Genomic DNA, 16,902 nt, shown 5'->3' with positions numbered 1-16,902 from the left:
GCGGAGAAAAACCTAGTAGTACCTAAAGAGGAAGGAGCTCCTAGATTTGTTAAAATACATATCAATTAACTGGGCCGGTATTATGAGAGTGATGATACAAATGCTATGATCCCAATTCACCATAATGGATACCAAGCACTGGCTATCCTGGACGGAGGAGCAGGGGTAAGCATCATTATAAAACGATGTTGGGAAAACTGGAGTAAACTAGAATTGGAAAGAGCAGATCTAATCGGCAAAACAATAGACGGAACATCTTCAAGATCTATGGGGTTATTGAAAAAAATTAGACTCAAGGTCTTTTTGTTTCGCTACCATCATACATTTATTGTAATGAACTTTCTGTGCCAACCAGATTCATATGATATTATCTTGGGTAGACCTTTCATGAGGGAAGCCAAATTGGTGCATGATTGGGCGTTAGATTAAGTGTATGTTTTAAAGGATTCACACATTCTAAAGACTGATCTACAAACATGGAAGGCACATACAATGGAAAAGAAATTGTTTAGAAATGATTTGATCACCACCGAATGAACCACATCCCTACAAGTTTGCCAACCAATGGAGGAGAGTGCATGGGACAAGGAAGAAGCCGCAATGTACGTATTGCTTCCACCCCCGAATTTTAGTGAAAATTGGATGCATGTGCTTGCTACTATATATGTGTTGCCTTCTAGAGGAACCCAATACATGGAATCATGGAACATTCCTACCACCTTGGTACGCATGGTAGATGTGCAACCAAGAGAAGAAGAAACGGAGGATGAAGCATTGCAGAAACGATTCTAGATCAGAAGGCTGCAATAGCACCCAACGCCTCAAGAGATGGAGTAAACAAAAGAGGTATATTGCTCAATGAAATGCCCTATTACAAAGTAAACTCACGGACGCTCAGTGGCTGAGATATCTCAAGGTCACTAAGGTGCACAAGGAGCGAAGAGTTAAGTAAGATAACCTTGGAAGGAAAACGGGAAGAGAAGGTATACCTCAAGAGCTGGAAGCGCCTAAATTCATGAAGGTAGGACGTAGAAAACGAAACAAGGCTTTCGCTGAGGCCAAGCGTGAGGCTGAAAAGGCGATGGCTCAGAAAAAAGATGAGGAGGATGACATGCTAGACAAAAGATGAGGAGAATGACATGCCAGACCTACTCTCAGTGCTGCCTGACCATTTTAAGACATACAACATCGACGAACGAAAAGTGGTCCTACTGACAGCTAAAAGGGTAACGGAATATGGTCAATCCACGTCTTACGAACGGTCCAGCTGAAGTTAAGGAAGTTGACCTTGTTGAGCCAAGGGAGGATCCCAAACCTGTCTATATTGCTAAGGATTTAACTACAGCTGAAGAACAAGAACTCATTGCTCTCCTCATAGAATTCAAAGATTGCTTTGCTTGGAAATATACGAAAATGAAGGGTGTACCACTTGAGGTGGTCTAACACATAATTTTGATCATGGATGGATCAAGACCATCGAGGCAAAAGCCATATCAAATGAACCCAAAATGTGCAGCAATTGTAAAGGAGGAAATAGATAAACTCATTGATGTAGATTTCATCTATGAAATCGAGCAGACAGATTGGCTCTCATCAATCATGATTGTGCCAAAAAAGAATGGGAAGTTGAGGGTCTGTGTTTATCTTAAAAAGGTCAATGCAGCTACCAAGAAAGACCACTACCCACAACATGTATTGGAACAGGTAGTAGGTGAAGAAGCTTATAGCTTCTTAGATTGGTTTTCAGGTTATAATTAGGTGTCCATAGCACCAAAAGACCAGCACAAAACGGCATTCAATACAATCTGGGGAACATATGCTTTATACGGTCATGCCTTTTGGCCTCACCAATGCCCCAGCACACGTTCCAACGATTGATGTGCACAGTCTTCAAGGACTACTTGCAAAAGTGGCTGGAGATATGCATTGATGATCTATGTGTACATTCACGTTGGATTGATTTTTTGGCTTGCTTGAGGAAGGTTTTTGAGCGATGTCGATTATATTGTATATCCTTAAACTCTTTAAAATGTCAATTCTAGGTCAAACATGGTGTAATCTTAGGGCATATTGTGTCTAAGAACGGTATTTCCATGGATGAGAGTAAGGTAAATTTGATCTTGGAATTACCCCCACCAGGGTGTACAGAGGTTTATGGGCCACATTGGGTATTATTGTCATTTCATCTTATTCTATGCTAAAATGGCCAGACCATTGTACAAATTACCAATTTTCTTTGAATGTACTGATGACTGCCAAGAAGCATACAATAAGTTGAAGAAAGCACTGGCAAGTGCACCTATTCTTAGGCCACCCAACTGAGATCTTGTATTCCATGTACACATCGATGCATCAAATTTTGCGATAGGATGTGTATTGGTGCAACCTGGGGAATTCAAATTAGATTACCCGGTTTGCTTTGCCAAGTCATCAACTAAATGATGCAGAGATGAACTACACCACTACAGAGCGCGAAGGGTTGGCCATGGTTTATGCTGTAAAGAAATATCGACATTACTTACTAGCCAACAAGTTTGTATTCTTTGTGGATCATCAGGCCTTATTATATTTGGTGAATAAACCCTGCACCACGAGAAGAATCACACGTTGGTTACTTTTACTCTTGGAACTTTACGGTCACAGTAAGAAAGGAAACACAACATGTGTTAGCTAACCATATGTCTAGAATTCCAAACGGAGAATCTACAACTAGCATTGATGATGACCTCCTTGATGCTTGTCTATTCAAACTTGATATGGTGCCTAAGTGGAGAGGAAATTTTGAACTATCTAGTTTATGGGTTTCCACAAGATCAACCTTTGAACAAGGATAAGATGTGTCGGCTCATTAAGTTGGCCACACCTTATCAATTGATTACTGGAGAATTATATAAGCTAGGCAAAGATGATATCTTGAGAAGATGTGTGCGAGAAGATGAATTTGTTATAATATTAGAAGAAGCACACTCAGGAATAGCCAAAGGACATTTTGTAGGAGAATCTATAGCTCGTAAAGTACTTCAAGCAGGTCTATGGTGACCTACGTTATTTAGGGACACCATAGAGTTTATAAAAAGATGCGAATAATGTTAAATATTTCCTATTCCACAACAAAAAGACAGGATGCCACTCACTCCTATAATTGTAAGACAACCCTTTTGAGAAATGGAGGATTGATTTTGTTGGACCCATTAGTCCAGCAACGCATCCGTCTCATAAGCTCGATATGTGATCGTGGCCATAGATTATTTCACAAAGTGGGTAGAGGCAATGGCTTCTAAACAAGCTGATGCTCAAACCACAGCCAAGTTCTTATACGAACAAATCATTTCTAGATTTGGTTGCCCACTTGAGTTAGTCAGGACCGGGGTTCACATTTCATTAATGAGGTAATTGAACACTTACAAGATTTCTTATAGTACATTGCAATTCATCACCTTATTACCCAAAAGAAAATGGTCAAGCAGAGAGCACCAACAAGATTCATGTGATATTTTGATGAAAATCCTAGAAGCCACTCGCACAGATTGGGAACACAAGCTGACTACAGCTTTATGGGCTTATCATACATTGTATAAGGTAGCGATAAGGTATATTCCTTTCTGCTTAGCTTATGGCATGGATGCGGTGATGGCCATGGAGTTTTTAGTTCCAAGCCTACGAATTACAATATAGGAAAGGCTTACTGAAAATGCACTAGTCGAGAGATTTGTTGATTTGGAAAAACTTGATGAAATCAGGCTAATTGCATCACATGGGCTTACGGTTGAGAAATTCTAAAGAAAACGTTGGTTTGACCATAACCTAAAACACAAGGAACTAAAAACAAGAGACCTCGTCTCCTCCTGTATGGTGTTGGGAGCACCAAGAAAAAGAAACTCAAGTATAGAGGGCTAGGACCTTTCAGAGTGTCCAAAATCACCCCTCAAGGGTCAATTCGAATCGAAACCATCAAGGGAGTAGAAATGGAAGGTTACATAGGAGCAATCTCAAAAAGTATTACGAACCCCTGACCCAAGAAATGCTTGCACAAGAGCATCTTCTCTGAAACTAAAGAAGGAGCTAGCCAAAGAAAAAATTCGACAAGCTCTAGAAGAAGCCAAGGCAAAGCAGAGACTCCAGGGAAAATTGCTACATGTGAACATGGCTTCACTCACCTTGCTTGACGAGGAAGACTTGGAAATTAAGCTTACATGTCTCAATGTAAGAGTTTCTACGAAAGAGAGTTATACCAAAAGCATTGCATTGATTGATATGGGATTGAGTCATAACTTGATCTGCTATGAAACATGGGTGGCTAGGCAAACCTCACCTCGAGGCATTTGATGCACAAGTTCGCAGTGTGCATTCACAAAAACCATGGGGTCTTTGGGTGGTAATATTTCTATAAGAAATAATCCCTTGGTTGGAAAGGTATTTGTCATGCCTGTAGGATCCATGGAGGAAGAGATTATTCTGGGGAGATCCTGGATATGCGACAGTAATTGTCACATCCAATGGGACAAACGGGCTGCGCAACTCAATGATTGGCAAGGACACCATCACTGTGCCATTATGGAGTCCATAAAATAAAGGAAAATAGGCAATGACATTTGACATGGAGCAACCAATACCAAAAAAAGAAGAGGCCATAATAGAGGAAGCATCTACATCACAACCTCATCTCCATTTAAGAACACCACAGGCAAAGCAGCATAAGTACCCACTACATCAACATCCCAAAAACTAGCTTTGAGCCCAAGGGTACTATGATACAGACAGGAACACATGGGAATCCAACCAAAAAATCCATGCTACAAGAAAGGTACTAGAAAGGCACCCCAAGGACAAGAAGAATTATTCCAGGCAAGCCCGCACTCAACTTAACATTCAAAAGCGATGGGTCCATAAAAGGACTTACTTGCAGTATAGGGTTACTATAAAGGGAGCGCAATAGTATGGCTACCAAAGACCCATCCAAAACACTATGTTGTGAGCACCTTCAGGACAATGGAAGAGACCATGAACAAATAAAACCAATCCATTGCTAAATTAAGTGCTAAAGAACAACCAACATTGGTCTGGCAAAAGAAAGTTGATCAATTAGGTAAATAGGGGAGTGCGCCACCACCAATGTCATCCACTAGAGAGAAAGAGTTGACTAAATTTGTGGATTAGGGTAAAGAAGACGTGCACTCACATGCACAAGAAATAGAACAAGTTCACCACCGGGATTCAGTGGATACACTTCTCAACTGGATGGAGGGAAAAATCTGAAGCTCTCACTCTGAACTGAAATAGTTACAACAACAAATACCCACAAGTTCCAAGGTATCCCACTAGTTTACGTGGCCGTAAAGGAGGAGGATCATAAGAGGTACCCATCCCCAAGTAAGTGGGTGCAAGGTAAAGGAGTATGCCTTTCATGTCGTGAAACATGATCCTTCGTTTCACGTGTACTAATCTCCTCCTCTGAATGCATAATGTGTGGCCTTGAGTGTTTGAGCATATAGGTTGCCATAGGGTATCGATTTACATGCATAAGGGATCAGAGACGGTTTCATGGCATGAACTGGTCTGGGATACTTCACATTGTGAAACACTTCAAAATAGTTCACGACATGAACCGACTCTTGCACTTCACGTGTGAAAAGGTCACAAGCCCTCCACCTATCGCAAGATGACACATGGCATTCCTAATTAAATTGGTCGCTAGGACCGACGAGACCGACTGAGTCATAAATACTATTTCTTCCTTTTTTTATGCATTCTTTTTTGACCTACTCTGTTTTATTTCATAGTGCTTTAGTACTTCTATCGTATTTCACATGGCATTCCTAATTAAATTGGTCGCTAGGACCGACGAGACCGACTGAGTCATAAATACTATTTCTTCCTTTTTTTATGCATTCTTTTTTTGACCTACTCTGTTTTATTTCATAGCACTTTAGTACTTCTATCGTATTTCACTTATCTTTTGGTAGAACCCTTTTGTTGTGAAGAAGTTCAATTTTTAGGCTCTCATCTTGTGTGTTCTCTTCTAGGGTTTATGCTCGGTTTGTGTGAGTGTGTGTGTGCTTGCAAGAGCTCAGGCTCTCTTCCTCCTTGCATCTTTTCATCTAATGAGGGCTATGTGCTCTCTCTAATGAGGGTGTTCCCACCATCATTAGCTCTATAACATCAATTATAATAATGTAGAAGGCTAGCACAACTTATCAAGAATGACTTGTATATTTCCTAGCATGGCAAGCACACTCTCCCCTTCATCAAAACAGTAAAGACATGATATGTTGGTTTCAATGGCACTTAGGACAAAAGGACGCATTTCTTTCGAGAATGCTGATGTGGATGTGACTGTTGTAAGGTTCCCCCCTTCCAAAATAGGGAAAACACTTAAGATAGTCCACTAAGTCTTAACTTGGAGAAAATTTCCTACTCATCGACACCTTGACCATGCAGAGATTCAAGGATACGATTCATAGGTAAGACCTAGTCCTATCCCGCAGGGGGAGCATGGTCTTCTAAAAATCAAATCACCCATAGGGTAATTGATCATAATTTGGGCAACTACCAGTCTTGATTCCTAGAGATAATGCTTTTTTTCTCATCTATGCAAGGCAGAGCCGCTGGCCTAGTCTTCTAGAATAGAATTGCCTGAGAACCTATTTATCTAGCGTAGGGCTTTCACTTAATTTGTTGGAAAGCTACCCGATTGATCGAGTCCACCTGTCCATAGAGGATGGTGCCATCGGGGCATTCCATCCTCCCACTTTCCACCCTACTCATGTGTCAATTTTGTTTTCTAATTAATCCTACCACACTGTTTGACATGAATAAACATGTTTCTTAATTAAGGCCCTTTTCATAATGTTTGTTAAAACATCCTTTTTCCACAGTACAATAATGCCAAAGACAAGATTTATAAAAAAAAGTTTATACATGAATTAATTCCATACAAGACAAACCGGCTCTCATTCTTTTCCGTTATACTGCCGATGATCTAGAATTCGGCCTTCCAGCCTCTACATGCTGGGCAAAATCCTACGGGACCATACACCTCGTGGTCGGCTGCCGCTAGCGAAGACTCAAGTCGGCATGTCACCCTCTCAGGCTCTGTCGCTCGATCCTCCCACCCCTCAGAGGGATGTCTACGCACTAGGGTGGGCTTATTCACCGCACTAGCTTGGGCCCTCAGAACTAGACAGCATCACAATCTCTCGCCTCAATCGGCAAACCTTATTCTCCCAATGGTATGAGGGATACCTTGGGCCAATCCTGGGATTTACTATTGATGCCACCCGGCTACACAAGCACGGAACGGAGTTAGCGTCGAAGCCAGGAAAAACCTGCACTCTTTCTCTTAAAGATAACAATTTCAATACAAATCATTGAATACAGCATCACTTCAAATCGTAGCTTCGTACCTTTTTTTCAAAGGAAAAGATACACATCTTCTTTCTTCATTAATATTAAAGAAAAACTCTTTTTAAACGATAACCAATCTAACCTGGCACCATTTCCTTGAGGAGCTTGCAAACAACGGGAGGGTTGGAGCCGCATTAGGAGCATCTTCTCCAATCTCATTGTTGCGTGCTCCTCCCGAGGTAATATTTTGGTGTTTCCGGGATGGGGCGATCTTGGACATCGCCTTGTAGTGCTTGCTGTCGCGGTCGTAATGCTTTAGTTAGATCTCGATTCCGAGATCGTTTGCTCACTCTATGAGCAAAAAACTACAGCACACAAACCCTCTCTAAGGTAGAAAACCTCTTGCTAAAGTCCACGCAAATGGGGGGGAGGGGGGATTTGTGAGATGTTTTTAAGGAGAAGGCAAAAACGTTTTACTGAGGGAAGAGGGGTGCTGCTGGAAGTCTCTTCACACGGGGGGAGGGGGAGAAGAGTTAAGGACACTGTCTCTAAGAAGGGTTGGCTTATATGAAAATTGGTAGATCAGGGGGTGTTGAGAGTTGAGAGGGGGTAGCAAGGGACAACTGCAGGTATGGCAACAAGTACACTGTGCCCAGGTACAGAAGGGCGGTACAGACGACGACACAGCCTTGTGCAGAATATGGGCTATGCAAGAATGCATGCTGGCCATGGAGCACCGCGGGGGTTATATAGCTGTGGGGTGCAGGCGTGGGTGCTACGCAAAGTACGGTCGAAAGGATGATGTGCCATCAAAGGATGCGGATCAGCGGTCTGCATGGGTCTGGGGAAAGGTACGGTGGCGGTGAACATGGAAAGGAGTGGTACACGCATGTACCCTATTTGGTCAGAGGCAGCATGGGTGTCCACATAGTAGCGGTGCGTGTGGACCACACCATGGGTGGCCGACGTTTGGTCCTTGCGTGGCCATTATACAGGTGCCCTAGTGAGTGTGTACGATCCTTTTTGGGGTGGGTGCCCTAGTGAGTGTGTACGATCCTTTTTGCGTGTGGACCACACAATGGGTGGCTGACGTTTGGTCCTTGCGTAGCCATTGTACAGGTGCCCTAGTGAGTGTGTATGATCCTTTTTGGGGTGGGGTCCCCAAATTTGGAGGGTCGACCTCGATTTGCGTGCTGGGCCGCCCTGAGGGGCGATTTTTTGGTGAAAATGTCTCGGATGTTCCCCTGGTCATTGGGGTGCAGACAATTCGTTAATCAGACGCCCGGTCGTGCATTTATTAAGGTTTAAAGGTTGTCGTTTTTAACTAAAAATAACCAAAATTCGTGTATAAGCTTGATCAGGTGTTCGTTTTGGATGCTGTAAAATCTTGTAATAAGGTAAAATTACGTGCAGATTCTAAATTTGGGCTCGGAATTTGAAGATTCTAAGTAGAAATGGCTCATCAATAAAATCATTGATTTTTATACCATAAAAACTCATAAATTCATCTATTACATGGATATTTCTTTATTAATGAAGATGGGTATGTTACATCCTTCCCCCTTAAAGAAATCGAGATGTCCTCATCTCATCATGAATTGGGGATAATCCTTTAAGAGTGTCGCTTCACCTTCCCAAGTTGCATCCTCCTCAGGGTAATCTTTCCACTGTACTAGATGTTCTATAAGAGTTCTATTTCAAAGTTGCCTTTCTCTAAAATCTATGATCCTATTGGGCTGTAATTCAAGGGCTCCTTGAGTAGGGATTACAACTTATTCATTATCAAGAATATGATCGAGACTAGGTACATAAGGTTTTAACAAACTTACATGAAGTACATTGTGGACTTTGGGAGCTGGAGTTTATAGGCACTTTTACCTAGACACTTGATAATTGTATAAGGACCACAATACCTAGGGATGAGCTTCTTATATTTCCCAAGTGATAGAGAACTTCGTTTGGGACACACTCGTATAAGAACTTTGTCTCCTTCCTTGAAGATCCTTTCAAACCTCTTGGTGTCAGCACAATGCTTTTGCCGATCTTGAGCAGCTTTAATATCCTTTTGGATTGCCTTGGTCTGTTTCTCCATCTCTTCGAGCATTTTCCTAGATGCCTCAACTCTTATGGTCGAATCAGAGAAATTTAGAGGGGATAAGCATTCTTACCCATAGAGTGCTTTGAATGGTGACATTCCTATGCTTTGATGATAAGATGTATTGTAGGCAAATTCTACCAGAGGAAGGTATTGAATCCATTGTCTTGGTTCCCATCCACAATATGCTCTGAGAATGTCCTCAATTACCTGATTGACTTTCTCAGTCTGGCCATCAGTCTCTGAATGATAAGCTGTGCTAAAGCAAAGTTGAGTGCCCAAGGCTTGAAATAAGGACTGCCAGAACTTTGAAGTGAAGTCAGAATCCCATTCACTTACTAACCTCTTTGGGAGACCATGAAGTTTGAAGACTTCTTTGATGAATATTCAAGCAACATCAGAAGCTTTGAAGGTCTTCTTTGCTAGTATAAGGTGAGCTGCTTTGGTAAGTAAGTCCACTACTACCAAAATGGAGTCATATCCTCCTTGTATAGTGAGGAGACTTGTGACAAAGTCCATACTAATGCACTCCTACTTCATTTGGGGAATATCCAAGGGTTGAAGTTTCCCAGGCATCTTGACCCTTTCAGCTTTTATCCTTTGGCATGAGAGACATTGCTTCAAGTACTGAAGGACATCATTTTTCAAGCCTGCCCAATGAAAGCTCCTTCTTACAGTATTTAATGTTTTTGCATAGCCTGGGTGTCCTGCAGAGCGGGACTATCATGAGCTTCATGGAGGATTAGTTTCTTTAAAGTAGGATCCTTAGGAATACATAGCCTATGATTGAAGTAAAGGCTTTCTTCATGAGTGGAGTATCCCTTGATTAGATTCTTCATGAGTGGAGTATCCCTTGAATTTTTCCCTTCTTCTACTAACTTCACCATCCTCTGATAATCTGGATCATGAGATAAGACTTCTTTCACCTTGACTAGTATGGGATCATTTGGCATTGAAATTGCACGTAAGAAAGATTTGCGACGGCTGAGTGCATCTGCTACTACATTATCTTTCCCAGGGCGAAATTTGATGTCAAAGTCATATTCTTGTAGAATTTCAATCCATCTCCTTTACCACATGTTGAGGTTAGGCTGGGTGAAGATCCACTTCAGACTTTTGTGGTCAGTTACAAGCTGAAATTTTCCCCCCAAGAGATAATGTCTCCATAATTTGAGGTAATCAACAACTGCTAAGAGCTCCAAATCATGGGTGGCATAATTTTCTTCATACTGCTTTAGCTTGCGGGAAGTATAAGCGACTGGTCTTCCTTCTTGGCCTAAGACACCACCAAGCTACTGGCATCAGTAACTTTAAATTCCTTAGTGAAATATGTCCTACTATAGGAATATATTAACCTTGCAACGTCAAATTTTATTACTGCTCCTTGAATTTTACATTTTTAGAAATCAAGAAAATAAAGTTTACATGAAAAAATACATAGATTCAATGTATATGCAAGAAAGAGCCCTTGATCCTAATAGGTTCTCAACCTATATAAGACTAGTTACAAATACCCATATAAGACTAGTTACAAATATCAATCACACCCTCCCCCCCAACCACCAAACCACCCACACCCTTCCCAACCACACCCCCCCGCACCCCATCGCTTCCCTCCCCCCTCTTCTTTGCCCTCTCCTATCCTCACCTCCTCTCAACACCTAAACACACTTTGCTTACAAATGCTTCCCAACATTACCATTTCCATAAACCAAGAAAATAATATGTGTGTTGCACAAATTTCTTTTTGAATCAGCAAACCAAGTCAAAGACATGTTGTTTAAATAAGGCCTTGGCTATCCTAGGGTTTTTTTTTGGGCACCTTACTAATTAGGCTCCAAGGAAAATTGCATTCATGCTACATTTAGAAGGCCTTGAACCTTGTAATGGTAATTGTTAATAATCTTCTACCTTTTTAATATAATCAATTACAATGTTATGATATGATTTTATAAGGAGGACAAGCCCACAATCATTTTCATGGATGGTTATGGTCATCACACCACCTTTATTTTTTAATGTAGACATAATCATGCTACAAATGATCTATGTTACTACGTTATTATGTTGTAACAAATGATCTATGTTACTAAGTTATTATGATCGAGGTAGTCCCCTAAATCAGTTCGTAAAGTTTGTGGTTTTTTGGGGATCACAGGATGGTATAGGATTTTTATCAGAGATTATGCCTTGGTAGATGCACCCTTGACGGATCTTCTTAAGAAGGATTGCAAAATAGTATGGATGCCAATCCATCAAAATAGTTTTGATCAGCTCAAGGCAATTTTTACTTCTGCCCCAGTCTTGAAACTTTTTGGGTGGTCATCCCTCCTTACTCAAGATCTTCGATGGTGCTTAAAATTCCTTGTTGTTTTGACATCTTTTCATACTTAATACTCACATGTGTCTCTGCACTATTGAGTTTAAGCTATCTACAATAGAAAAAGGTGTTATGTTTTTCTTTGGAGTGTCCAATGCACTTGTGAAAATACTATGCTTCTATACATTGTAAATTGTAATGATTTTACTAACAAAAAGAATTTCTTTCTTAGAAGTACTTGGAACATCACTATAACTTTTCATGGTTTTCCAGTTGTCCTAAATTCAATGGAACATAACATTTATCTTTGGAGTTTCATAGTCATGCACTCGCATTTTTTTATTACAAATTTTCTTGATGGAAATATCCCCTCCTTATTTAAAAATGGGGCAACATTTTGAAATCAATTACTAAAAATGGGTAAATTTTTATTTGAGCAGACCAAAGTGGGTAAATTTCTATTACTAGGTAAACATTTCTAGTTGATGACAATGAGATCATGAATTAGATAAAACGCATAAGACCTTCAAAATAATGAGATGTTGGAATAAGGAAAAATGTGTGAAATCTTTGTCCAAGATGTGTAGAGATTATTTAGGCAAAGGTAGAGGCTGTGTGGTAATAAAAAATCACACTAATATAAAAGAGAAAGGAAATGTTCAGTGATTTGGTTTAGAAATAAAAATTCAGAATGGAGAGTATTTCAAGTTTGGCATTGCAATGTGCTATTGCATATATATATATATATATATAGAGAGAGAGAGAGAGAGAGAGAGAGAGAGAGAGGCTCTTCTTATTAGACCACTTGGAAAAGGAATGAGAGCAATAGAAAAAAGGTATGAGAAGGTATGAGAAGAGAGAGAGAGAGAGAGAGAGAGAGAGAGAGAGAGAGAGGCTCTTCTTATTGGACCACTTGGAAAAGGAATGAAAGCGATAGAAAAAGGTCTGAAGAGAGAGAAAGAGAGAGAGCTCTTCTTGTTAGACCATTTGGGAAATGAATTTAAGCACTAGAAAAAGGTGTGGAGTCAGAGCGCGAGAGAGAGAGAGAGAGAGAGAGCTCTTCTTGTTGGATTGGGGTCGGTCAATATGAATCGAAGAAGGTCCAATAAGGTCTCCAGAAGGCAAGCGCGACGAGGGTAGCGACAGCGGCCACCATAGCTGCGACCTCGCCTCCTCTGAGAGCGTTGAGGAGGGTGGCCCTGGAGATCTCGCGGGCGAGGTGCTTACCGTTCTCCACGGCCTCGGAGCGATGGCGTATTTTGATATTGAGCACGATCTCGAAGACGAGGGCGGTGATCCATGTCATGATCATGCGAGGGGCCAAGAGCAGCACAGCTACAATCACCGCCACCACGCCCACATCTGTGCCCACCAGCAGCGACAAGTGCAGGGCTGAGCGGCTCTGCGCATACATGGACGCCTGCCATATCACCACCATGCGCAGCAACAGATACACGCTGAAGCACACTGCCCCCACCCCCGTTGTGAAGCAGTAGATCCTCAGAAACTGGAAGATGCTCACCCTTCCTGCGCCTCTGGTGGACGCCATGCTTTGTGGAACGTCTCTTCAGAGTCTAATTATGAGGGAGATTGCCGCAGAATTACCGTGAGAAGTGATTGCTTTTGAAAAATTAGGGTTTGTTAACCATGGAAAATGTAGGTGTTCTTATCAAGTCTCTTAGAGATTCCTAGGAAATTAGGGTTTGCTAACCATGAATAATGGTAGGTGTTCTTATCAAGTCTGTTAGAGATTCCTAGAAAATTAGGGTTTGCTAACCTTGAAAAATGTAGGTGTTTTTATCAAGTCTCTTAGAAATGCCAATCTTTTATGAAGTCTCTTAAAAATGTCAAATCTTTTTCTAGTGATCCATTTTTGTGTTGATGTGGGGGAGTGAACCCCTCGATAAAGAGCAATCGTGGGGTGAACCCTTACATTACTCTTATTAGCACTTATCAAGCTAAGTATGTTCTCCTCTTGCTTCTAGAGTCGCCTTGCCTTCATGGGTATAAAGGTAAGTGTAACTTATTAGAGGTGCCATTGGATCATTTGCTGCTATACTCATAGGTGCTATTTGTACACTTTGTGTCATAATATGCATTCCTTGTTTGTTTTGTTCATCATCTCTTGCTCATCTTTTCATATTTGTAAAGGGCTTTTCTCACGTAACCTTAAGTTTCTTTGTATTTTTAAGTAGTGTCCAAGAGTTCTCAAATCAACCACCAAAGGTAATTTGATGTCAATCAAATTTAAATCACCAATATATATTCCAAAAAATAATCATCTTTTCTTTTAAATGTATTCATGAACTTACACATTATTTTTGAAGTGGCTCCATGTAGGGTGGCAAGTGGTTTATTTAATGTGGCATGGCAATTTGTTTGGAACAATTGTTTAAATACAAGCTTTATGTTGGTAGTTAGAGGCTTAATCCATATTTATTAAAATGATTAAACTATAGATTTTCACTCAAATTATCAACTAGTCAAAGCATCAACTAGACATTTTCACTCAAATTATAATAAACTAGACATTTTCACTCATATTCATTCAAATGATCAATTAGAAATTTTCACTCATATTCATTCAAATGATCAACTAGACATTTTCACTCAAATAGTCAACTAAACACATTAATCAAGTATTATTACTGTAAGGACCTTAAACCTTCCCATGTGGCCATGACTCCCCTCTCATGTAGGACCCCCATTGCCCCCTCTTGTGTTCCACCCTCTATCACCCTTCTCGGCTCTTTGTTGCCTTAGCACACATGCACATGGGGCGTTAGATGTGTGTGTGTACATGTGTGCGTGCGCGCGTGTGCGTGTGTGTGTGTGTGTGAGAGAGAGAGAGAGAGAGAGAGAGAGAGAGAGCCCTTTGGCTCCTAGCTCCTACATCTTCTATCATTGGGGAAAGAAAAGAAGAGGGGTGGGGGATGGGGGATGCGTGGAGGAAAGGAGGAGGCACTGGAGAGACATCTCATGCCTTCTCCTTTCCTCCACCACTCCCCCTCCCCCCTTTATGATCAATCCTCCTCGTCGTGTGTGTGTGTGTGTGTGTGTGAGAGAGAGAGAGAGAGAGAGAGAGAGAGAGAGATCTACCAAGTATGTGTATGTAGGAGAGGGAGAGGGATTGGCACCCATCCCTAGAGGTAATTAGGTTATAAAGTTCTGAGGAGATGATTGAGTACTCATTCCTAGAGATAATTAGATTGCCAAAATATTATGAATGTTTTAGTGTGAATAATTAAAACATAAAAAATGTGTGTGCATGTATGTATGCGTGTAAGTGCATTTTTTATAAGTGTAAGCTCTTTGTAAGTAAAAGATTATATAAACCTCTATGTGTGTGTGCAAGAAAGGGATCTAGGCTTTGATACCAATGCAAGAAAGGGATCTAGGCTTTGATACCATTGCAATAAAGGGATCTAGGGGTTGAGAATGATGGCTGCACTCATTACTTGGAATACACATAGCTTGCATACTAAAATTCCTTCATTACAAACCATCCCCTCCTACAATAATTTCATCCTCGAAATCAAAGGGTGGTCATGCATAAATAACATATACAAAAGGCTATATATAAAAGCCAAAGGTTGACCCACAATTAGGTAATTCCAAAGGTAAATAGAAGATTAAAATGCCAAAATGTGAGTTGCACCAAAATCGCATGACCTCCGAGATCAAATGGAAAAGATGGTGGAATGCTGTTGAAGATGAGGCCAAAAATACAATCACTTGGATTGAAGAGAAATCCAAGTCACTCCCACCAACTTCATGTACTCCTTCATATCTACAAGTGGAGATGCATTTTCAATAGAAAGCTTCGTATCCACCTCCATGGATGTAACCACTTTAGCCATGCCAAATGCTTTCAAAATTTCTCTTACATACTTTTGCTAAGATATGAAGATTCAATCTGAATCTTTCCAGAGCTCTATCCCCAAATAGAAATGTGTAGGCCTCGGCGGCGGGGTCTGTTATATCAAACTTTGAATTCAATATCTCGTGTCTAACAGATCTTCTCTTCATGGTTCCCCATCATAATAAGGTTGTTCACATATAGCACAATGATCATGTACCTACCTTGCTCAGAGAAAATATATAAATTTGTATTTGATGGGCATTTAGAAAGACCAATACTTATAAAGAAAGTATCTACCACTAGTACCATGCGTGAGGGGCCTGTTTTAACTCATATAATGCCTTCCGAAGTGCCTTTCAGAGTCTTCACACTTTGTTTTCTGAATCGGGTAACCTGAGTGGCTACACTACATAAACCTCCTCCTTGAGATGTCCATGCAAAAAACTTGACTTCACATCTATTTGTAATACGAGCCACTTCTAAGTGGCCAAGTTAAGTACTGTATGAATAGTGGTCAATTTTGCTATGGGGGCCAATGTCTTCTGAAAGTTGAACCCTTTAATCTATGCAAAACCCTTTGCCATGAGCCTTGCCTTATACTTATCAAATGTACCAATAGACTTGTACTTGGCCTTCCGAACCCATTTGATGCTAATAACCTTCTGTTTTGTAGGACAATCCACAAGATCCCAAGTGCAGTTTCTTAGAATTGAGTCAAACTTTAACTCCATGGCCACTCTCTTATTTCGATCTGCTAATGTGTCCTCCAAGCTGGATGGCTCTTGTACTTTCATTATCTCAACCACCATCAAGGTCATATTGACATTGTGATCAGAGGTCCTTTTCGTCTCCTCTATTCTCTTAGATTTATGAATAGCAGCTGCTGGCTCTTTTGTGATTGTCACGATCGGGCTTTCCCATTTAAGAGCTACTTCACCTATTTAGGTTATGGCTTCCTATGAGGTGCGATAGGCTTTTTTTCTTTATCATCACCTCTTGTGGAGTTGGTACTGTCATCATTGGTGGTTGTCTTTGTTGGGCTACTTCTTTGTTGAGGGAAAGTGTGGATAGAGTCCTCTCCACCTAATGAGGATGTTCCTCAAACACCACATTACGGTTGATAATTATCTTCTTTGCCTCCAAGTCGTATACTCCCGATAACCCTTTGAATTCATACTATACCCTAAGAAGATACACTTTCTGCTCATGGAATCCCACTTGGTTCTGCATGAGCCTGAAACATGCACAAAACAATCAAAACTATCCGAAAATATACAACTA

At 40.9% G+C, this 16,902-nt stretch overlaps 1 protein-coding gene across 1 annotated transcript; it reads right to left on the bottom strand.

The window, feature by feature from the left end:
* Positions 1–12,792: 12,792 nt before the first annotated feature.
* Positions 12,793–13,432, bottom strand: LOC147636713 (uncharacterized). Its single transcript, XM_086799831.1, has one exon. It carries the CDS (start codon positions 13,306–13,308, stop codon positions 12,841–12,843), a length of 468 nt encoding a protein of 155 aa, XP_086655957.1. The 5' UTR covers positions 13,309–13,432; the 3' UTR covers positions 12,793–12,840.
* Between the last annotated feature and the right edge of the window lie 3,470 nt (positions 13,433–16,902).

The sequence above is a fragment of the Cibotium barometz genome, chromosome 7 (assembly GCF_041138505.1).
Source record: "Cibotium barometz isolate CiBa-2024 chromosome 7, ASM4113850v1, whole genome shotgun sequence".
Lineage (NCBI taxonomy): Eukaryota > Viridiplantae > Streptophyta > Polypodiopsida > Cyatheales > Cibotiaceae > Cibotium > Cibotium barometz.
Note: the sequence above shows the minus strand (reverse complement) of the source record. Positions and strands in the feature narration are given on the sequence as shown.